This window comes from Tamandua tetradactyla, chromosome 23, assembly GCF_023851605.1.
Source record: "Tamandua tetradactyla isolate mTamTet1 chromosome 23, mTamTet1.pri, whole genome shotgun sequence".
NCBI lineage: Eukaryota > Metazoa > Chordata > Mammalia > Pilosa > Myrmecophagidae > Tamandua > Tamandua tetradactyla.
Window position 1 is genome coordinate 36614896 of NC_135349.1, and position 22867 is coordinate 36637762.

At 41.6% G+C, this 22867-nt stretch overlaps 2 protein-coding genes across 6 annotated transcripts in view; one reads left to right on the forward strand and one right to left on the reverse strand.

The window, feature by feature from the left end:
• DCUN1D3 (defective in cullin neddylation 1 domain containing 3) overlaps positions 1 to 8396 on the forward strand; it is a 36437-nt gene extending 28041 nt beyond the window's left edge. For all 5 annotated transcript variants that reach the window (XM_077141626.1, XM_077141625.1, XM_077141622.1 and 2 more), the window contains 2 exons: positions 3867 to 4402; positions 5960 to 8396. In XM_077141626.1, the coding sequence (XP_076997741.1) occupies positions 3972 to 4402; positions 5960 to 6443 (915 nt within the window). In that variant the 5' untranslated portion in view covers positions 3867 to 3971 and the 3' untranslated portion in view covers positions 6444 to 8396. The remainder of the gene's footprint in view (positions 1 to 3866; positions 4403 to 5959) is intronic.
• REXO5 (RNA exonuclease 5) overlaps positions 7149 to 22867 on the reverse strand; it is a 52704-nt gene continuing 36985 nt past the window's right edge. Inside the window, 8 exon segments of the mRNA XM_077141636.1 lie at positions 7149 to 14653; positions 16354 to 16428; positions 19302 to 19399; positions 20687 to 20737; positions 20923 to 21080; positions 21280 to 21390; positions 21393 to 21513; positions 21877 to 21969. Coding sequence (XP_076997751.1) covers positions 14515 to 14653; positions 16354 to 16428; positions 19302 to 19399; positions 20687 to 20737; positions 20923 to 21080; positions 21280 to 21390; positions 21393 to 21513; positions 21877 to 21969 — 846 coding nt within the window. The 3' untranslated portion in view covers positions 7149 to 14514.

Genomic DNA, 22867 nt, shown 5'->3' on the forward strand with positions numbered 1-22867 from the left:
TCCCTGTCTGTAAAATGAAGATCATGCTGTCTTTCTTTCATAGGGCGGTGGTGGATTAAATACAGCAATTCATGTAAAGCTCTTATCACAGTGCCAGGACATTCTGTAAATGTAGGTAATTTTTAAAATAATGCTGTTATATATTTTAAAATCACCTATAGACATGGGCTAACCATATTGGTCCTCTCCCTCTTTCCTTCCATTTATCCCTCCAAACATTCCAGGTTAAGCCCTACCTTTTTCTTTTTTTCCCATGAAACCTTCCCTGGCATGAATTTTGGAATCTGATAGATCTGACTTTATTTCCCAATCCTACTGCTTAATAGTTAAGAAACCTCAGTTTCTTAATCTGTAAAATCTGTAACAACCTATTTCTGAGGTTAGTTGAGGTATGAAGGTGATGATACTTGTGAAGAATTGGAGCCCAGTCTCCCTAAGCATTGGTTCCTCTGCTTTTCTTTCCCTGCCTTCAGTTCCTGCTTCTCTTGCTTTTGCCTGTCCGCAGTCAGAGTTGCTATATGGCTTTGTCCTCATAAGGGGCAGTTCTCTCTTCGCAGTAGATAGTAAGCCCCTAGAAGGTAGGACTTGCCCTTTAGGGAATAGCTTCCTGATCTCTCTTGGGAGATTGTTGCATTTGAGCAGGGTCAGCATTATGGTTCAATTGTCTGTTCTGTTTTTGAACAGGAGAGGACCCTAGCTAAGGGCTTAGGCAGAGGTAGGAGTCCTGACTTGGCCTGGGGAAGTGGTGGCCTGGAGTCCATTGTTCATAAAGGCCAACAGCTGAGGCTTACACCAGGCTGATAATAATAAAAGATATCATGGCAAGTGTTTTCTGTGAGTTGAGCAACATATGACATGAATCCTTTATATGCATTGCCTGACAAAATCCTCACAACACCTCAAGGAAACATTATTTTACTAGACTTGAGGAGATTCAGGTTTCTGTCATTAAGTGTCTTGCTTAGGGTCAGACAAGTTGCCAGTGGCAGAGTTGGGATTTGACTTCAGAGCTGGAGCTCTTAGACATTCTGATGGTCTGAAATATCACAGACCTCTGAGGTTTGGGCAGGTGGACTGGCTTTGGGGGGTACCCTTCTAGGTAGAGACTTGCCACTCTGAGCAAGCTGTTAGGCCATTCCTGCAGTCACCCCTCTGCAGCCTTTCCCTCAGGGCTCTAGGTGTCTGTGGTTTAATAGTCTAATCTAGTGGTAAAGGTCTTGGTCTCTTGAAACAGACATACTCTGGTTCTGTTAGTTATGTAATCTCGGGCAATTTAACCCTGGGTCTCAGCTTCCTTGTCTTTAAATGGGGGTTTTAATAGTATCTACCTTATTGGGTTGTGGTATGAGGATTTATGAGTTAATGTCCACAAAGCGCATAGCTTAGTTCCTGGCACTGTATCAAGTGCTCAAAAATTGATAACTGCTATTTTTAGCTATTGGCTAGCAACTGGTGGAGTGGGTCCAGAGAGACCTTTTTTTTTTTTTTTTCTTTTTTCCCTATTTCTTCATGGGCAGGCACCAGGAATCAAACCCGGGTCTCTGGCATGGCAGGCGAGAATTCTGCCACTGAGCCACCATCACACCACCCTAGAGAGACTTTTAATTTGAAACACTTGTAGTGCTGCCTACCTGGGACAAGGGGCTCAGGAATGCCATTGAGCCTGGGACAGCACTAGAACTTGAAGTATTTTCCCACAGAAAGGGGTAGACATAAAAGAAGGGAGCCATTGGACAGTAATCAGGGGCTGTCTTCATCAGACTGCAGTTATTTTCTTTTGGATTGAGACTACCACATGTTAGCTGGAATGAGGCCATTTCAAAGACTAGGGCCAGCATGAGAGGAAGGGATCCGACTTCCTGACACCTCCTGATTGAGCATCTGTCTAAGTGGATCTTACCCACTTTTTTTCATCTGCTAGGCCTTCAGGTTTCAGCTGGTTCTGCTGTCAGGTCATCAAAGATGCTTTTATTGGGAAGGCTAGTTGGGTAAATGGAATTAGGGCCTCTTTAGGGAGGGAGCCCCATCTGTTCTGTCCCTACCTACAGGCCTTGGTGCCAGGATTTGCAGGAAGCTAGTATAATACAGCATCTGTCTGGGTGACTGGGGTGAGTGGCCTGAGGTAGGTAGGTCAGACAGAGGCTTGGAAAAATCCTCTTACCTTTCTGGTTATCCTGGCTGTCTCTGCAGCAGGAGCTGAGCAGTAAACCATATGAGCATGCCTGGGATCTAGAGCTGCCAGTTTGTGAGCATGTGGAGTTTGTGGAAGTTTGGGCCTTTTGTTTCTTCCATTACTCTGGTTTTTAGAAACAAATCTGGAAATAAGGCCCTCCACATGGTATAGTCCTGCTTATTTTGAGATAATTCAGCTCAAACATATGTTTCCCTTGTATGATGGTCTTCCAAGAATAACCCCTTGGCTTTAAAATTTTTAATAGGTTGTGCTTATTGCTTAAAAGCTATACTCTTAAAAAAAGACTTTATAAAAAGAACTTACTTGAGTCCACATTAAAATTTAAAATTCAGTTTATTTTGAACCTAAGTGAAACTGTAAGTCTTCCCAAGGCAAGTATAGATATGTCTTTTTGTCATTTATTCTCTTCAAGAGTGGATAATGGGACACACCTTGATAAGAAAAGTTTCCAGTAACCACAGGAATGATTCCCGATTTTAAACTTGTACATTCAAAGTTTAGCCTTAGAATTTTTTTTTTAAGATAACCTTTATTTTATCCAGGTACTATTTGGTAGAGGAGGAGGTTGTTTTTCAGGTAAAGGTTAGAGCTTTGGCCTTTCATGATAAACCACTGTTCTACTTCACTGCCAGTCCTTAAGGGTTTAAGTTTGGCTCATGAAAGTCTACAAAAGCTCCATAGAGCCAGGAAGCATGGGAAAGACTGATTTGGCTTGAAGTTTGCTTTCCAGCTGTACTTCTGGACCCGGGTCCATACTTTCTTTTTACATCATAATTTCAGTGGCTACAATTATTAAAGCAGCTGACAAATTTTACAATTAAGTACTAAATTGCAAAGGAATCTTCTAGTGTATGAACTGAAGGTAGGAATAAGGGTCTTTTTTAAAGACAGAGTCAGAGAAACCATCTTACCCATGAAGTGTTTGTTATATATTATTTGAGCCTTTTCTTTTTCACCTTGCAGTTACCTACTATTAGAGATTCCATTTGGAGACCTGGATACTTGGTTTAGTGTATAGGCTTGGGTGGATGGGTTGGGGGAGGCAGGGTGGAGGAAGGACCCTTCACCTACTGTGCACGATAGGGTCCACAAGGAATTTGGAGAAACCTTTCATGTTGTTTGGCTGGCCTGTACTTGTAGTTTCAATACTGCAATCCTTTACTTCATCTTTAAAGACTGTTATGTGACTGTATAGCTCTCTTAGTTATGGCCAGCCCCTCTCCCTGATCATCCTACTTAAAAAGAAAATCTGGGAATGTTAACATTAGGGACTGAGGGATGCACCTTTTATTTGCTCCTTCTGGCTTAACTCAGTTTCAGATAACTTTACGTGATGGCAAGTTGGCAAAACAGACTTCCTCTGGAATATTTCTGGCAAAACTGCAGCATTCCTTGATGCGTTCTACCTCTTTGTACCCTATGTTACCTTAGGAATTTCCCTTACTAGTTTTCCATGTATGCCCTAGCCACTGGAAGAACTGCATTTCCAAGGTGAAGATTTAGAACCTGGTGTACAAGGGCAGTCATGATGGTTAGGGACTCAGGGTGTCTCCCCTTGGTTCACTGTTGACTCATTAAAATAGACTGGTGTGCTAATGGGCCATCTCAGGAGGTGTAACATCTATAACGTGTCTCTGCTGTCCAAGGTGACTGTGCTCTGATTTCCCTCCAGGTTGGCCTGCTCTTCTGGCTGATGGCATGTTGAGGCACATGGACCAGGGGCAGCGAGGGCATCGAGTCCAGAGGGAGCCACTCTAGAGGCCAGGCCACCAGCACCATGGGCCAGTGTGTCACCAAGTGCAAGAATCCCTCCTCGACCCTGGGCAGCAAGAATGGAGACCGTGACCCCAGCAACAAGTCACACAGTAGGCGAGGAGCAGGCCACCGAGAGGAACAGGTGCCAGCCTGTGGCAAGCCAGGTGGGGATATCCTGGTCAATGGGACCAAGAAGGCAGAGACTGCCACCGAGGTCTGCCAGCTGCCAACGTCCTCAGGAGATGCTGGGAGGGAGCCCAAGTCCAATGCCGAGGAGTCTTCCTTGCAGAGGTTGGAAGAACTGTTCAGGCGTTATAAGGATGAACGGGAGGATGCAATTTTGGAGGAAGGCATGGAGCGCTTTTGCAATGACCTATGTGTTGACCCCACAGAATTTCGAGTGCTGCTTCTGGCTTGGAAGTTCCAGGCTGCTACCATGTGCAAATTTACCAGGTTAGTCACAAATATTTCATTTAAACAAGTGTGCAGAGGAAGAACGAAAACACCACTGGGCAGTGGTGCCTAGCTAGGAGAGAACTGAGTTGAATTCATAGGGGTTTGGGTAAGTCTTTTCTTCTTCTAACCAATTTCTCTAAAACTTAAATTTTCTGAGCTTTTGAGGTTCTTAGTCAGAGAACCTGCCCTGACTACTAAGAGTTAATATATATATAAACACCTTGCCCTACAGCAGATCTACTGAAAGGTAATCTGGGGATAAGGCCCAGGCATTTAGTTTTGCTAATGCTTCATATCTGATTCTGATGGGTACCCCACATTTCTTCTCACAGAATAAAGCCTAATATATATGTCAAGTTTCAGCATATCACGATCCACACTCACAGTATTACCAGGCAGCCTCTAGGTAACTGAGAAACTGACCATCTTTGCCTAAAGTAGAAAGAGGAATAAACCAGGGCGAGCACTGTTGCTGAGTTGCTGCCCAGCCCTCTGCTGTTTCAGACCTTTCTTTTTCATTCCAACTTGCCAGTTACCTCCCTCCCTCAATATTTATTGTGCACCTGTTGTACCAGGTATCTCAGTGCCAATATTACAGGTGCCTCTGTGGTTGATGCCTGTGAAGCTATTTGCCCCCTCGCTTCTCCTAGTCCTTACTTAAAACACCACCCTCAGCTTGGTCCCTGGGTCATCTAGGAGAGCCGGCCCTAGTTACTGAGCAGTAGAGGTCCACATGGCCATGGCCTTTTCCTGAGGAGGTTGTGGGGGAGGGAGGGTAGAGTTACTCCAAGATGTGGTTTGCAGAACAGTAGGTGATGAATGAAAGAACCGACTTGGGAGACTTAGCCACAAAGCTCTAGTTTAGGTTCCCCTGGGTAGGTTACCCTCCAGGCCTCATCGTCTCAATGTGATGATCAATATGACAGCAGAAAGTGTTACTAGTGTCCAACATGCATAGTGTTTTATTTTTATTTATTTTTTAAATAACGAGAACTTTGGTCACTGGTGACAGATTTACCCAGCCAGGTTCATCCAGAATCTTTGGCTCCATGACTCCTTCAGCAGTCACCAAAAATATAATAAAAACAAACAACCCAATGAGAATCAAAAGGGAAGCCAGAAGACTTCCTCATCTGGGGGTGAGGGAGAGAGCAAGGAAACTGAAGCTTAATTCTTGGTCTGAGGGGAAAAGGAGCCTGCAGCTTAATCACTACTGCAGAATGGGAGAATGGAGCCGAAAGCAAGAGACTTGAGTTTAGCCCCAGCTCTGGAAGGATGGATGAATAAATGAATGAACCATTATGGCTGCCTATCAGGTTCTAGATACTGTTAGATGGATTAAAGTATATTAACTTGTTTAGTCCTCACCAAACCCCTATGAAGTTAGGTTTTAATTTTGCCATTTGACAGATAACAGGACTGATAAAAATAGAGAAGGCTGAATTCAAATCTAGACTGTCCAGCCCCAAAGCCAGACTCTTTGTACTAGATTGCCTCTCTGTAAGTGATATCAGTTATAGTAATTACTGTGTTCCCTCCTCCTTTCTGTTTCAGGAAGGAGTTTTTTGATGGCTGCAAAGCAATAAGTGCAGACAGCATTGATGGGATCTGTGCACGGTTCCCTAGCCTCTTAATGGAAGCCAAACAAGAGGATAAATTCAAGGATCTCTACCGGTTTACATTTCAGTTTGGCTTGGACTCCGAAGAAGGGCAGCGGTCACTGCATCGGGAAATAGCCATTGCTCTGTGGAAACTAGTCTTTACCCAGAACAATCCTCCGGTGTTGGACCAGTGGCTAAACTTCCTGACAGAGAACCCCTCGGGGATCAAGGGCATCTCCCGGGACACTTGGAACATGTTCCTTAACTTCACTCAGGTGATTGGCCCTGACCTCAGCAATTACAGCGAAGATGAGGCCTGGCCAAGTCTTTTTGATACCTTTGTGGAGTGGGAAATGGAGCGAAGGAAAAGAGAAGGTGAAGGGAGAGATGCACTCAGCTCAGGGCCCGAGGGCTTGTGTCCTGAGGAACAGACTTAATGGCTCTGTCCCAGGAGCAGAAAGGATCTGCCCGCTGCCCTGCAGCCAACTGAGGAATAGGACCTTTCTGGGAATTACTGAAGATCCGGATATTTTCTACTTTTCACCTTTCTCTGCCTTGTATCTGAAAGGGCTCTAAAATGCTGTATCATGTTTTAGGCACTTTCTCCATTTTTTGGTTCTTTGGGTTATTTCTTTATTTTTGGGGGGGCCCCCCAAAAATATTTGAACCTGGCTACATGTTGTGTATCTTTTTTTGAAGCCTTCAGATAGAATAAGCCTGCCATTTCTTGCACAAATTAGATTTTTTTTGTGGGGGAGGGCTTAGAGAAGGGAGGGGGGAAGGGACAGTTAAGTTGAATTAACATTACAAAATGATACAGTGCCAGATCTCAGTTTTGCATATTCTGTTATTCAGGGCAGGTCTGTACTGTGTGTAGTGCTGTTTACATGGTTGAATTTAGGTTGTAATAATTATTTTTAAAGATTTACGCAGAGTTGAACAGCAGTGTTAACTGTTAACCACATTGCATTAATTCCCAGACAATTTGAAGCTCTTGGAGAGCCAAGGCCAGCTGAGAGCACTTGTAGCCTGGTGACCCTCTTTTAAGCTAATTTATGCAAGACTTATTTCCTGTCACTTCTTGCTCTTTTCTTCTTTGACCTGTTGCATTTCATGTTGGGTTTATCCATTAACATGCTGCACCTTGTCAGTCAAGTGAGCAGGTTTTTTTGTTTTTTTTTTTTTAATGTGTTGTACTGAGAACCACTTAAGCATTGAATGCAGAGAAAGCAGTGCTACCTCAGTTTTGCTGGAAGTAGACTTATTTGATAGTTTTCTTTCTTTGATGAAGTTTCTGTATTTTCATGTTGTAAGTGGAAATACTTTTTTTTTCCTATTTGCCTTGGAGCCAAAGTTTCAGTTCCTGGTGGTCGGAAAAACTGTGTGTGCCGGCCAACTAACTTGAAGGAAAACTGTGGTATGGAGCTCTGCTTGAGTTTTTTTTTTCCCCCTTTTCTTTTTTCTTTTGAGTATCATCAGCTTACTTGTCTGGCAAGTGCAGAAGCCTGGGGCTGGCCTGAACTCTGCCAAACAAATATAGAAGTGTATTTAATAGTTAAATGTTGTGCCCTTTCCCTTCTTGCTGCACCCACGTTGTCACTTAACCCCCAGGAGTTATTTATTACCTTTTTTTGTTGATGTCTGGCTCATTTGGGGTAAATGTGATGACTGTTTAGGTTTACACAACCCTCCTTCCCTACCCCCAAATATGTATATATATACATATATAAAATAGGTATATATTTTACCTATATAAAATATATATATATACACATATATGTATATTCTTTTGTCTGTTTTTTTTTTTTTTTTTTTTTTTTGCCTGCTAAAACTGGCCATAGGGAAAGCTGCCTTCAATATAGATAAAATATAAGAGTGCCAGGAAACATCACAGTGAAGGAGGCTTTGGAATCTGAATTTGGACCATTTTCACTAAAGATGAATTTTGCAGCCCTTTTCTCACAAGAAGGGGGCCCAGTGCCCCAGACATACTCGCTCTGTAAGGCCAGCTTTGGCCAAACTGCCACACAGGATCTAGAGCTGACTCTGGTCCTGTCTGTTTTCAGTAGAGGACCCTGTTATTTTTCCATTTAAGAAAATATGTCCTCAAAAACTGTACTGGAAGGGGGGTGGCAGGAACTTGTACAGTTCAGCTTCCGAAACTTTGGAACAGATTGAAAAGGGAATCTTTTAAATAAAAACTTTTAAAAATATTTACCCTCTTGAGGCAATGAGAGTCTGTCTATCAAACATTTGGAGTTTAGCTCCTAACTGCCCTCCCCCTCCTCCCAGGTATGTTTCTCAGCCTGGGTAGGAATGACTCATTTTGAGGTCTTTTATTTGTATTCTTATGGCTCTGGGCTCCTATCTTTATAAAGATGATTTCAGAAGTTTCTGTAGTCAGTGTTTTTCTAAAATTGACATAGAGAATGTACTTGGAATTTGATTTCCAAAAAAAAAATCTAAACTTGACAGTTGCCCCTTCTAGAGGAGCAGATGGAAACTTTAAAATCAGCCACAAGGTAGATTAGCAATGCTGCTGGAAAGGGGAGGAGGTATCAGGCTAAATAAGACAGGAGATCCATGTCAGAGAGTTTCCAGGACTCCAGCAGGTTTTGTGGGCTCAACTGTATCTGGATACCCTGTCTGCAGTCTTAAAGAGATCAAATCTTACCAGCCAGTTTGCGCCCCCAGTCCTTCTCACTTCTGAATTGGCAAGACAGAGGCTGTGCCTAGACAGACAAGTCTGTCTGTTCCAGGTCAGAAGGGTACCTGGAGAGGAGTGCTCAAAAGAGGGAAGCAGTTGAGAATCCTGGGAACTCTGGAAGAGCAATTTCTTCACAAGCCATGCGTTAGGTGTACTATATAGTGAGTGAATTTTGTTTTACTTACTCAGCTTTTCTTTTTTTACCTCCCCAAAGCAGCAATTTAAACATTTTATTTTGAATGATCCATGTGTTACAAAAATGCAAATGAGAATTGTTACATTCAGTGTTGAGTCCCTGATATTCAGCAAGGAATTCAAGCTGTAGCTCTGGGCCAGTGCTTGACATTTTCAGGACCATGGGAAAAGCAGTTTTTCTGCAGAGGGATCCATGGTGAGGGGTATAAGATTTATACAGTTAAATTTTTGCTCAATGGAAAGCCCCTGTTTCTTCTAACCTAGAAATAGGTTTACTGCTCTGTAAGCAATATTTCTGTGGAAGAGGCCAAATGAGTACCCCTCAGGTAAGCCGTGCAGCCTTCACTGTCCTAACACCAGGGTGTGGTTTGGAGGGGCAGGATGTGGATACTATTTTAAGTTGGCAACATCTGAGGGTGATAGCACCAAGCAGTGAATTAAGTGTTTTGGGAAATGCTTGTTTTTTGGCAAATGACTGAGCTTGTGTGGTGTTTCCTTAGTAATTTATTAGAAAGCTGGTATGAGATGAAACATTGCTTCACTGAATTGTCCCTTCCTCCATCCCTGCCAAAGTTGAATGTATTGTCATAATCTCACCTCCTATGATGACACTTTGCTATGCTTCAGCAGCTCTCCCCTCATCCCTGTGTGAGTCGGGTCCAGGATTCTATATGTACCCTTCTGATAAGGAAGAAGGAAAATCCAGAGTTGAGTGAAGATCCAAATTTCAGCTAAGTTCCTAGGCTCAGGGAAATGCCGTTGAGAATGTATAGCACAGTGTTTTCAATATTGAACTACCCTAAGGAAGGTGCAAACTGGTCTGTCTCTAGGGGCTAGTGTCAAAATTAAGTCCTGAGTGCTGGAGGCTACAGGGTATACTAGCCACAGTTAATTCGATGGCCTCAAGTATGATGCCAAATTGTAGCAAGCACTGTTACATAGATATGGGCTCTTCTAAAAAGTTTAACACCCAAAACAGACCTGTATTAGGACCATGTTTGGTTTGCATACTTAGGTCTCCACTGTAGGACACAATTTTATAAGGTTAAGGGGTTGGAAGGAAGCTGCTGCTGCTGCTGTTTTGCCTTTTTCCCCCCTTAATTTGCCTGCTTCGCCAATTATCCTGTCGCTCTTGTATTTGGTTAGTGATGACTTGAACATTTGGTAACTGACAAAGGTCTTCCTTATGGAAGTCCAGCGGTATCTTGTTTAAATGGCTGAAAGGACAACGATGTTATCTGTTTACATGTGTTAAGGACCTGCCATATTGACCCTCCTCTTATTTCACAGTCTGTTTTGTGAGTCATATAAAGAGTGTTCCCACCCCCTTCAGAACTATTTCCATGGTAAGCTGTAATTATAACATATGTCCAGTTTAACATACATATGCTATAACTATTTCAGTAAGGATCAGCAGTTTGTTTTTCCTTTTTTGGAAGAGAAAAGTTGACATTTGAGTATTCATTGCAGAAGCTAAGATGGTCTGAACAGATTTGAGTAACTATCAGGTTCTGCTTCTGATTCAGGTGCTGAGGAATCATGTCCTTGTTCTTTCCTTGAAAACCAAGTCCATACTCACAGGTAACCTAATTCCACCATCCACTTGCCCTCCCCATCACTTTCAACACAAATCTTGGATATTGCCAAAGGAAGCCATTCAGCAGCTGCTGTCCCCCACCGACCCCCAACACACATACACTAATTTGCTTTGAGAAGAGTATCTTCCTTCTGATCCTGGTCCCTAGCCTCCTAATTACTCTGACCTGTTGCACTAATGACTATAATTATAGGTTTCAAAGGGGAATTTGAAGCAATAGGCAAATGGGGCTTGGCTCCTACAGATTACCCTGCCTTAACCGCCGAGATGATGAGTTCACTACTCTGTGACCACCTTTGTGGATCCCTCCTGGTTTGTGATAAGTGTGTCCATTTCTTGAGGTTGTATAAACTTGTCAACAAAAGTCAATACTTTTATTTGTATTCTCTTCATTGTTGCACTCTCTAGTGGCCCCTTTAATATTTTTATTAACTTGTTACATTTTGTCTTTGATGTCTATATTTCTTTTTTATTTTTATTTTGTTTGGAAGTTTATCTGCTGTTGGATTTAATAAATTTGTTTACTTGACTATTGACATTTCTGCAAAAAAAGCAATGGCTACTTTTTCCGGGGCAAGATTTACCCACCTCAGCACCATCTTGGATAGTAATTGTTATACTCGAGAAAAAAATCCAGATGGTACAGGATGCCCAGACTACAAACATGGGTATTCATCTCCAAAGTTAATGGGATTGCCTTTGGGGTCCTAATAGCAGAGTAAACCCAAGTTCTCACAGGGCCACTACCTATTCATTAGTTCCTACCTTAGCAACTGATATGGATTACCATGAGAAATAAGAATTTGAGCAATGTTAAATGGCTAGCTCCTAGATCTTTCAGGTTGGCAGTGATTAAGGCAAAGGATAGATGAGCTGAACCTGGCTTTCAAGGCAAAGGATAGATGAGCTGAACCTGGCTTTCAAGGCAAAGGATAGATGAGCTAAACCTGGCTTTCACTGACCAGATGACCTCTGGCAAGTTAGTGAACCTGAGTTTCCTTTTACTCATTTGTAAAATTAAGAGAATGTTATTTCCATCAAAGAACTTTAGAATTTTTAAAAAGTCTTCATAAAGCACCCAAGACATGTAAGTGTTCAATCATTACCCTTAAGATACTCCAAAAAGACGTCAAGTGAGTAAAGCAGGGGCTCCAGAGAATAGAAGGGGCTGGAATGGTTACAGGTGACCTTACACAAGTCGCTGCCCTTCTTGAACGTTCAACTTCCCTCTCTGCCAAATAGGAGTGGGGATGAGTAGCTAAGAGGAACACACTCCATGTTCCCTGGTGGCTCCATCTGGCTCTTAAACATTCTGGAAGCCTGATTATGGTAGACCATTTATGGCTCTTAGCTTCCTTCCATTGTATTTTCTGTCTAGTCATTGTTTTTAAGAAAGCTACTGACTGGCCATCTCACTCATGTTGGCATCCCCTAAAAATATAACAGTGGTGGAATCAGATGTGATTTTAATTTGTTTTTTATTTCAGTTGGAAAGGACTTAGGAGTCATAGCTGTATCCTGTATTCTAGCTAAGAAGAGGTTTTTAAATTTTCTTCCATGAACTGGAATCTCTTTCCATTCCCTTCCTTTCTTATGCTGAAGGCAGCATCAGATGGGGGCTGGAAGGAAACCTAGGAAATGACATTTTTTCTTACTTAAAATGTACACCCCCAAAACATGTACTTATTTTCAAATAGGCTCTTCGGCTTGGGTCTGTGCTTTGTTTGGCCCCTATGAGTTATCAAGCCAGGGCTTTACAAACATTTGAGGAAGGACAAAGTGGAGGATACCGATTTTTGGTGCTTTTATAGAGCCTGGAACTATTCAAAGTGTGTCACAGTGCTACCTTAAACCCAATTTTAAATTAGATGAACGAGGGGCAAGCAACTTCACACAATTATCAGTTGAGCATAACTGATACGGAGAGGCTTTTTCTAGCAGGAAAGTACTGAGGGTCTAGAGAACCATAAGAGTTGCCTCAGCTCTGGCTTCCCACTTCTCAAATCCACAATTCTCAAAGCATATATCTGGCTGGTACTGGCAGTCACCCCTGCTCTTGGTTTCTAACCTATGTCCAAAAGGGTTGGTTTGCTTTAGAGGCAAGGAAACCTGGCTAACCTCTCCATTACCCTTTGCTTTGATTTCTGAGAATGTCTGGTCCTAAGGTAGCCAAAAGGCTCCTACTCGGGTTAACACTGTTCCTGTGCACTGTTGTGGCCTTGATTCAGTCATATGCCTTAGGGATGCTGAGAACGTCCTAGTAGAACGTTGGCAGCAATACATCAGCAGCAGAGCATCCATGGGGAACCTCCCTGTGCTTATCTGGGATGGTTTTGCTGAAATTGCTGGTGTATTAAAGTATAAAGTTACAAAATATTTTGGTAGTAAGAAAAGACAGAAGATAACATGGACACAATCTAGTACATATATGGACTTAATAAAGCGCTAAAAATATATATACTTGGCAGTGGACATTAAATGATGTCTAGATCAGTTAAGACTTTCTAAGTATAAAAGCAAATAGATTAAAGAAGAATAACTTCTAAAATTTAGATAATATAAAAAAGGCAAACTAGAAACACCTGCAAAAGTCACTGACACTATAAATACTATAAGGAGCCCTTAAAAATTCAGTATGGAAAAGTACTTAGCTTCCCAGTTGAAAACTGGTAAAGGATAAAGGAGAACACAACTCACTAAAGAAAATAACTGGTCAAAAAGCTTCTGGAAAAAAAAGATGAATGTCCATCTAAATTGTATTCAAATAAACAGGAATTAAATCTAGAATGAAAATGGTTAGCCTATTGAATTGGCAAAGCTTTGAAGCAAATTTATGCTAGCAAATACAGAGTAAAAATCCTTCTGGCCTTTCAACCCAATTTCCTAATATGAATTTTTCCTACAGTAATTTTATCTGCCAAAGATGTATATGCAAGGCTATAATTGGCAGCACCATTTGGGAACAACTTTGATGTGACTAGTAGGGGGTGGTTTCAGATATTATGGTCCATCAACATGTTGGAATATTATGCAGCTATTAAAAACTGTTCTTGAGTGATGATGGAAGAGGTTTGACAGATTTTAAAACACTGATAGCCATTGACTCTGGGTGATGGGATTAGATGTGATTTTATTTTTCTGAATTTTTCAAATTTCCATTTAATGACCTTCCTTTATAATAGGGGAAATGTTATTTACAAAAAGGGGGACAAAAGGAAATGAAAACCAATATGGTTGAGTACTCTGGATTAACCCCTGCGTGTGGGGAGAGGTCAGGAAATTATAGTAAATATATTCAAAGCCTAAGCCAAGTGAAATGTAAAAACCCATGGAGTTGCTTTTTCCCCTCAAATGAGGAGCTGCTTCTCTAGCAGCTGCCTTGGCAGCCTAAAAGGGTGTGGGAGGAAAAATGCAAAACGCACTTATGAATGGAATGTGTGTTTTGCAAGAGGCCAAGTTGGCAGTTTTGGCTTCCAAAAGGTGGGAGCATCAGCTGAAAGAACAGAGTGTGCAGACTGAAGCCTCAGAGGCCTTTTGGTCCAGGCCCCAATCTCTGCAGACTTTTGGGGTTGGGAGACCATGGGAAAACTTCCATCTCCACCCATCCAGGAAAATGAAATGGCCTTGCCTATTCCTAGGAGGAAGGGGAAAGCTCTTGGCACAGGGAGCCCTAATTAGTCCTATGATCCTGCATTAGAAGATACTCAGTAAAATTATGTATTGAACTCAATCTAGACTCTCTCTAATCCTTATAACTTTATGAAAATAGGTACTTAATGTTCCCATTTTAAAGGTGAGAAAATTGAGGTTCACCTTATACATACATAGCCTAATATTCTGTCATTTTCCATAAACTAGCTCTTTGAATTCTCAAAATCTTCATTTCCTCATTTTATAAAACAGAAAATGGACTAAAATGAGGCTGACTTCCCCAAGAATACTTAGAAGCAGAGCTGAAGCTGTAACCCAGTACGATCTATCCAAAGACAGGCACTTATTCTAGAACATCTCAAGAGGTGAACAGCAGCCAAGCTCCCACAGTTTTGGCACTCTTCAGGGTGGGAAGGAATCCAGCAACACTGTTGGCTTCAAGCTGCACCATGGAAAACAGAACTGGAAAGATGGGCCTTGATAGGAACTGCCATAGGCTAAAGGTTAGACAGTGGAGTATAAGTGACAAAATCGCAGGACAGTTTTCCCATCAAACATAAAAGAACTGGCTTTAATCAGGGCCTAGCAGGTGAGGTTGGCAGTATGCATGGGAAACTTGACTCCTCAGGAGGGGGCTTTAAGTATGCAGTGCCCTGAGCCCAAATCAAGCTCTTCAGTTCTGGCTCCTGGTTCCCAATTTCCACAGATAAGGCTAGGTCTTGGAGAAGCTGCATTTAAAGGATCAAATATTGTCTCAAATGCCCAAACTTGAGTTATTTTTGCTGGATGATTAAAAGAAAAAAAAAAATCCTTCCCACACACAAAAAGTGTTTGGTAAAAACTAATTTGCCAGTCCCACTAACCAGAGATAAATACTGTTAATATTTTGGCATAGAGCCTACAGATTTTGTTCTAAAATTTATATATAGGTTTGTATATTTTTTTCCTATAAAAATGGGCTTAAACAGTACTATTCTGTAACCCTCCCCTCTTCATACAGCATATAATATAGCCAACATTTCATGAGTATTATGTATACAGTGCTGTGAATGCATAATCTCGTTTATCTTCAGGACAGTCCTATTTAAGTAATTTATTCAAGTTCACATAATAAGTAGGAAAGCTGGGATTCAAAACCAAGCAGTCTGGAATCAGAGCTCTACTGCCTTTGGCAGATCTCTGGTAGAAATTTATATAACATACACATATACAGTTTTTAAAAATGGCTACTCAGAATTTCATTTTAATAAGCCTGTGGTAACTCAGGCTTATTAAATTGATAGTGTAAAACTATTACTTTTGATAATGTTCTATAAGTAGAATTATGGGGCCAATGTATAGAGACATTTAAAAGGTTTTTTGGTATGCCAGATTTATTTTTTCTGGAGGGCAGCCAACAAATACTTCTACCGGTTTTGGAACATTTGCCTACACCCAACACAGAATGTTACAGTTTGAAAATTGATTAAAAAGCAGAATTTGAAGCTTCCAATTTTTTTTTCCTTGGCACAGGCAGGAGGGTCTCCGACATGACAGGCAAGAATTCTGTCACTGAGCCACCACTGCACTGCCCTGAAGCTTCCAATTTTAAGAGGAAGCTCTGGTGATGGGGACCCTGAAGCCTCATTTTGAAGAGAAAGAGGCATTCCTAAGAATGGAACTGGGAATGGGTTTCCACCGTTAGTAGAAAGCTAAAAGTTCCTTCCATTATATTCTATCTTGTAGACTTGTCAGATTTTTAGTTCAGTCTCTTTTTTCCCTTTAATTTTATAAAAGCTATCAATGAGAAAACAGTCTGCCTTAAAATTTGAAAAATCACATAATGGCTGGATTTTCTCCACAGAGAGATCCCCAGTTTCCTCATTTGTATATGCCATTTAGAAAGGAATGCTACGTGGAATGAGTACCCTACAGCACCTGTGTACATAAATCCCTGACCCAAAAAAAGCATAAACTCCAGTTTCTTCTGCATACCCTCTTTCAGGATGAGGAATGCTTGGATTTTAGGCCTTTACTGAAAATTTGTACATGCCATGTAAATGAGCTAGACTCCTTAGCGTGGACACTAAGTTTCTGCAAGAGCTGTCTACTGGATGGAGAGGCCTGGCAGACTCTGGAGGGACTATGGCCAAAGTGTTCTTTGATTTTACCTAAGAGGTATAAGAAATGGCACATGGCAAGTGGTGGGCAGACTCACGACAACATGTTTGGGGTGCTTTCCTCTTCATCTTTTTTTCTCATCAGTCCTAGGCCAGAGAGCGATCCATGAGTGCTATAACAAATGAGGAATGAAGATAGGTTTTTATTCACTGGTTTGAATAAATGGTTATAAACTCCTAGTTAGAGGAAGTAAGGTTCTTCAGGTATGTGTGTGTGGCTTGGGATGGGGAAGGGCAGGTAGATGGTTTATGGGATCAATGGAAATAACACTGCCCAGAGACCTAGATTCAAATCCCAGTTCCACCATTTAAAAGAATTGAGGCAAATCACATCTTAACTAAGGGAAAATTATCTCAAGTTTCTTCAACTATGAAACTAGAATATTTAAATTCCTATTTCACAGGGTTTTTGGGAGGATTATAGACAATAATATCTAATATACACTGAGCGCTTACTACATGGCAGGCATTGTTTTAAGTACTTCATATATATTGCTTCATTTAAGTCTTAAAATAACTCACTGATGTAGGTAACAACTATTATCTCCATTTTTCAAATGGAGATTTTTTCTGGTAAGTGACAAAACCAGAATTTCAATAATGGCAATCTTATCAGAGTTCATATAAATTTCTCCAAGACTTTATGGTTTTATTCATTTTACTTAAATACTCTGTAGCACCTACTGTGTCAGGCATTATTCAAGAAACCTTACAAAACAATTTATTTAATAATGTAAAACCTCTGGCATGGTGCTTAGATATTTAGGAGTCAACCAATACATTTTTAGTTCCAAGCCACTTAGTGATGACTATTCGTGGAGTTTGGGTTAGATAATAGGGCTGAGTTCTCTAAGGCAAAACAAGCAGAAATGAGGAAAGACAAACAAAAATCTCTTCATCTGATTTTTTAAACCTAAGCTAACAAGTATTAGCTTTTTTGGATATGGAGAACTGGAACTCTGAAGTCTTAGCAGCTTTGGAGTCACTATCAGGATTCAAATCCTGACTGTGCACTTACAAGCTGTGTGACCCTAGGCAGCTTGTTTAACCTGAGTCTTTTTCATGAACTATTAAATGGGTACTCTAATAATCTCAATCAAAAACACATATAAAAGCACTTGGCACAATACATGACAGTTACTAAGGTTTGATAAGTTATAGCAAGTATTAATGTTACAATATTCCAGCAAGTACCAGAAAATGTAAGGATTATTTAAAAGGCTTCCAGCCGAGGAAATTTTCTGTTTTTTTGTTTTGTTTTGTGTTTTGCATGGGTAGGCACCTGGAATTAAACCTGGGTCTCCAGCATGGCAGGTGAGAACTCTGCCTGCTGAGCCACCATAGCCCACTGGAAACTTTCTATTATCTTCATTCTCTTTTTTCCTGAACTACTTGGTTTCTCAAGGATATGTGCTGGCATCAAAGAGACAAGTGCACTGATGAGGCTCAGAGAAGTCAGTCACATAGCAGGCTTATATGATTTGGGAAAATGCATACTCCTGCTTCTGGGTTTGGTCAAAATGGTGGCAGAAGCCAGTGTGAATGTTAAAAGAGGAGTGACATCAGGCCTCCTCATTGCAGGATTTGTTGTTTCCAGGGGATCTTGTTCTCCTGACTTCTCAAACCTATCATAGGATGACCTTGACCTCAGTCAGAGCCTATAAGCCTTGGTGCTCCCTGACCCCACACTCCCCAAGCCCTCCCTCCTTATGGACCACTGAAACTAACACATCCCAGCCAATTTTGGAAGGCGAAAGCTTTGGCCCACGTGACTTTAACCTGCATAATGGAGTACTGCCATCTAAGTATTCTTCCTGGGAATATGAAGACCCAGTCCTGAGCTTTCAAACGCTGGCCCTGTAGATCTGTGTATGGGCATGTCTGTCTATCCCCATAGCTAATGCTCTTAACCAAAAAGCTCTCCTGGCAACTTTTGGTCATTTTTAACCTCTTGCTGTTAGCTTACCCACAGATGATTTAAAATATTTCAGAATAAGATTTTTTTTTTCAATGCAAACATCTAATACTTACTTCTGCTTCTCAGAGAATTTCTTAATTCTCTTAAGGCCTGAGATGCATGTTACATTACAAAGACTTCATGATAGGAAATGAATTCCTGATCCAGGCTTCAAGGCCTGAGATGTACATTTTCTGCCATCTGGGATCTTGGGCCTGGGAAGAATCCTAGAATACCAGTTTTGCAAGATAGTTTTTAATAATAGCACTGTCCAAAACTTTGCTCAAAAATATTGCTGCCCTCCTTCCCCCTCAATCTCCCAATACACACATTCATTTACCCATTCAACTCAAATCCACAGCTGCCCATTTTTGTTTTGGAATTTAACAATAGTTTTTCTTTAAACAAAGGGTTTTAAAGCTAAAAGGGTTTGAAAATTACTGGTGTACTACAAATCCCTCATTTAACCAAAGGGAATTGAGAACCATAGTAGGAAGGTGGCTTGGCTACTTTTCACAGAGTGATAAGTGATAGAGCTAGAAGGGACCCAGAGTCCTGCTCCACTATTCTTCAGGCTTAGATGCAGCCATACTGGCCTTGCTATCTCTTAAAAATAAACAGGTGGCAAAGGTGTAGAGGCCAGGGAAGGCAGGAACACGTTCCTGGTATGGGGGAGTGGTGGGAGTGGGGTAAGCCTGGTAATACCTAAGAATAGGCCTTATCCTAGGACTTCTCAACCATTTTTAGTCAAGTGAGATTAGAGTTGCTTCTTGCCCAAAGAGGGTACAGGACATAAGACTTCTGTCATTAAACTAAGATGAGCTATATCCTTGAGGGAGCAATAAGTGAAATTATCTAAGAGCATATAAACGTAAAATGGGAATATAATACCTATCTCTTAGGACTACAGTGAAAATTAAGAGATGGTTCATCTAAATCCTCATTATGTGTCTAGACTTCACCTTTCTTGAAGAATAGCTAAAGCCTGGAGACCAGAGTTATGAAGGGACAACCCTTCATGGTCCTTACCTCATGGTTCCTGGCAGCAGGATGAGGCAGAGAGTGCCTGGGCCAATCTTCCAGCCCCAGCACCTAGCTGCTAACTTTGGGTGGTCTACCTTCAGGGTCTGGGATCAAAGCCACATATCAGCACTCCATCACGGCACCCTCTACTTGCCTTTAGAGAGGCAGCAACTCCCTTCCTCAGGCTCTAGGGCCATGGGTGCCCAGGGGGAAGGTGTTGTACAAATCCTCTGCTCTGAAGCTGAAGCCCACACTGGATGGTTCTCTGTCCACCCTAACATCACTAGACTTCAGAGTCAGTTTTGGGCCTCCTCAGAGGAAGGCTGCTCTCCTTTCCTCCAGTTGGGTCTTCTAGGGCCCAGAGCGAAAAGAGCCAGATTCTAGTCTGCCCTCTGCCATTAAGTATCTTTGTGACCTTGGACAAGTCACTAACCAGCTGTCCTTTATTCCTCATTTGGTAACTATGGGACTTTAGTTAGACTAGGACAGGGTTTCCCAAATTTAAGTCATTCATATTCTACCTTTACCATTCTCTTTGTGCATCTCTCTAATACTGTTTCTTTATATTGAGTCAGTTTCTTCCTTAGTCTTTTCTAAGCAATACTATCTGTGAAATCACATGTTTAATGTGGATGTTGTATATTTTAATGTGTTAGAAAAACAAAGTAAAACAAAGTAAAAATCCTATGCCCATTTCTTTTTCTGGAGTGATGTAAATGTTCTAAGAAACGGTCATGCTGATGAATATACAACTATGTGATAATATTATAAGCTACTGATTATACATCAAGTACGGAATGTTCATATGTTAAGAATGTTCATGTTTGTATGTTGCTTTGTTTGGTCAATAAAAAAAAAAAGAAAAAAAAAAAAAATCCTATGACCACCAGGGTGGGCCATGGTGGCTCAGCACGCAGAGTTAAGTTCCTGCCTGCCATGCCAGAGACCCAGGTTCGATTCCCGGTGTCTGCCCATGTTTAAAAAAAAAAAAATCATGTGACCACCAAAAATCATCTTGTTTGTATAGTCACTTTGGGAAACTCTAGGCTAGATCACTGAAGACTTGTCCAGCTCTCTGACCTACTGTATTAGTCCCTTAAAATTTCTTGGGGATGTATCTGGAGGACTATAAACTTAATATTAGTAGGTATGAAGAGGCAAGAGTAAGAAGGATCTGGGAGAAAGATAGATGTGGCCAGGGCTGAAAGAAGCTGGAGAGGGAAATAAGACTGGAGCCAGGGCCGGAAAAGGAGATTAAAGGCTTACGAGTCACTGAGTAGGACTTTCCTGACTGATTTCCAGAAACAGTGTAAGGCCAAGGCCCAAAGTCAGCTAACCAGAGCAGCTCAATTTCCCCTCTCACCATAGGATATAATCATTTACTAGCTCACCTGAAAGGCCTGCTGCTCTGAGGCGGGAGGTATGACGCGAAGCCCTGGGGCCTTTTTTTTTTTTTTTTTTTTTTAAAGGAAGGAAAGACAGAGAAGGAAGGAAGGATGGAAGGGAAACATTTTCTTGTTTTATTATATTTTGTTTGTTTTGTTTTGTTTTTTTACATGGGCTGGGGCCGGGAATTGAACCGGGGTCCTCCGGCACGGCAGGCAAGCACTCTTGCCCGCTGAGCCACCGCGGCCCGCCCCCCTGGGGGCCTTTTTGATTCAGGAGGTAAACTCCTGAGCCATGCATGGAGGTGCCTGGGGGTTAGAGCATGTCTGCCTTTCAGCTTCCAGTCTTTGCCTGTGAGAATGTCAAGGACCATCTGGGCACTGCCAAAAGTTTTGAATTCTGAAAGCAAACACACATACACGTGCACGCGCACACATACACACACACACACCTTCTGTTACCAAAGGCCAAGAAAAGTGGTCACCATTCAAGCTAGCACCTACCCAGGGCCATGGGAGAACGATAAAATCCAACTGATCTTATGCTATCACCACACCAAATCTCCTCCCCCAAGAATATACTGGTGGCTTAGACTTACTCAGGAAGCAGTATTTTTTCTGCTTTCCACTTTTAAGATCTTTAGGCAAAATCACAGCTTCTAGGCCAAGGAAAAGGCTGGACTGCTGTAACAGGTGTTCTTTAAAGGTTCACTCACTCCAGACAGGTAAATAGAAACTCGGTTCTCAGAGTCTTGTTCCAGCTCATTCACGAGGTTGTCACAATCAAGGGTAAGCTCTGTGACAGGCCTCTGTACCACAATCAAGGGTAAGCTCTGTGACAGGCCTCTGTACCTGACCGAGGTAAGATAGTATTAGCAGTGGAAAGCCACCACTTCAACCCCCAGGCTTGCTGTATACAGCTGGAGTCCTTGGGCAAGTAACTTATATAAACCATTTGGGGTCCTAAGTAGTGATAAAGAGTACAAGGAAGACCCCAAAACAGTACAGGCTGATTTGACCAAAACGAAAACTCTCATGTCTTTAAGTCCTTCACTGCTAAGAAAACTCCAGGCTTGGCTCAAAACGTTTTTGTGCCTGGACCTTTCAAGGGTATTTTCTATATGTCTCGGGGCACTGTAAATGCAGGCATGGCTGAGTGAACAGTGCTGTTTCTTGTCTGTCCCTGGCCACCCTACCTTGATGCAGGTACCTTCTACCATAATGCCATCTAAGGTCTCTATGGCCAGCTAGGCAGTTTCCAGGACTTCATATTGGATGCAGAGATGAGGCTGCAGAAAGACCAAGATTTCCTCACTTTTACTTTCCAGGCTTTCACTACTAAAGTAAGAACTGGGAAAGGACCAGGACAGACACCCTTGCTGTGCTGAATTGGATAGTTACTGATTGCAGAATGTCTCATGGTGAAATTCAGCTTTAAGTGAAATCACCAAAGTTCAGGAACTGATTCACAGACAATAACCTTTACTTGTCATTTAAAACTGAAGCCCTCCTCCCTGAGTGGTATGGGGAAAGCATTAACAAATTCTTTATCACCCAACATGCTTTTCATAATATTTGAGTCACTGAAGGCTTATGTCATCCATGTAAGATACAGGCAGAGATTCTCATTGGTCTTTTTGTTAGCTTAATTTTGGACAGGCAGCAATCCTGTAAGTTAGGGGAGGCTATGTTCTCCCACTGGATAGTTACATCTTCAAATTGGACATGAATATCTTGTCTGTTATAAAGTGGAATTCTTTACTCTCTAAGGCACTGCTTGCTCCCCATGTTTTTCTGCTTGATGCTTAAGAGTAGCTAAATCTTTGTGATTATCTGAGCCATAGCATCATCATGGAGATAAAAGCTCTCCCATAATCTTCTGTGTCTTAATCCAGCTATGAGCCTATTTTGAAGTTAAGCTCTACGGAGACTTCCCAAGACATGGGAACCATTGCTCTTTTGGAAAGTGTACGTTATCATTTAGAGCTGAAGTCACAATCAGGAGGCCCAGAGGCTCTATTCAATCAGCAGACCAAATATATTTGGTTAAGCCTATATATTTAAGAAAACTGGAGCCAACATGAAAATTGGCAGATTTCTGATTTGTCTTAAAAAAATTAGAAGAGCTGGCATTACTGGGCAACTATTCTTTTTTTTTTTTTTTTTTTTTTTTTTTTAAAGGAAAGA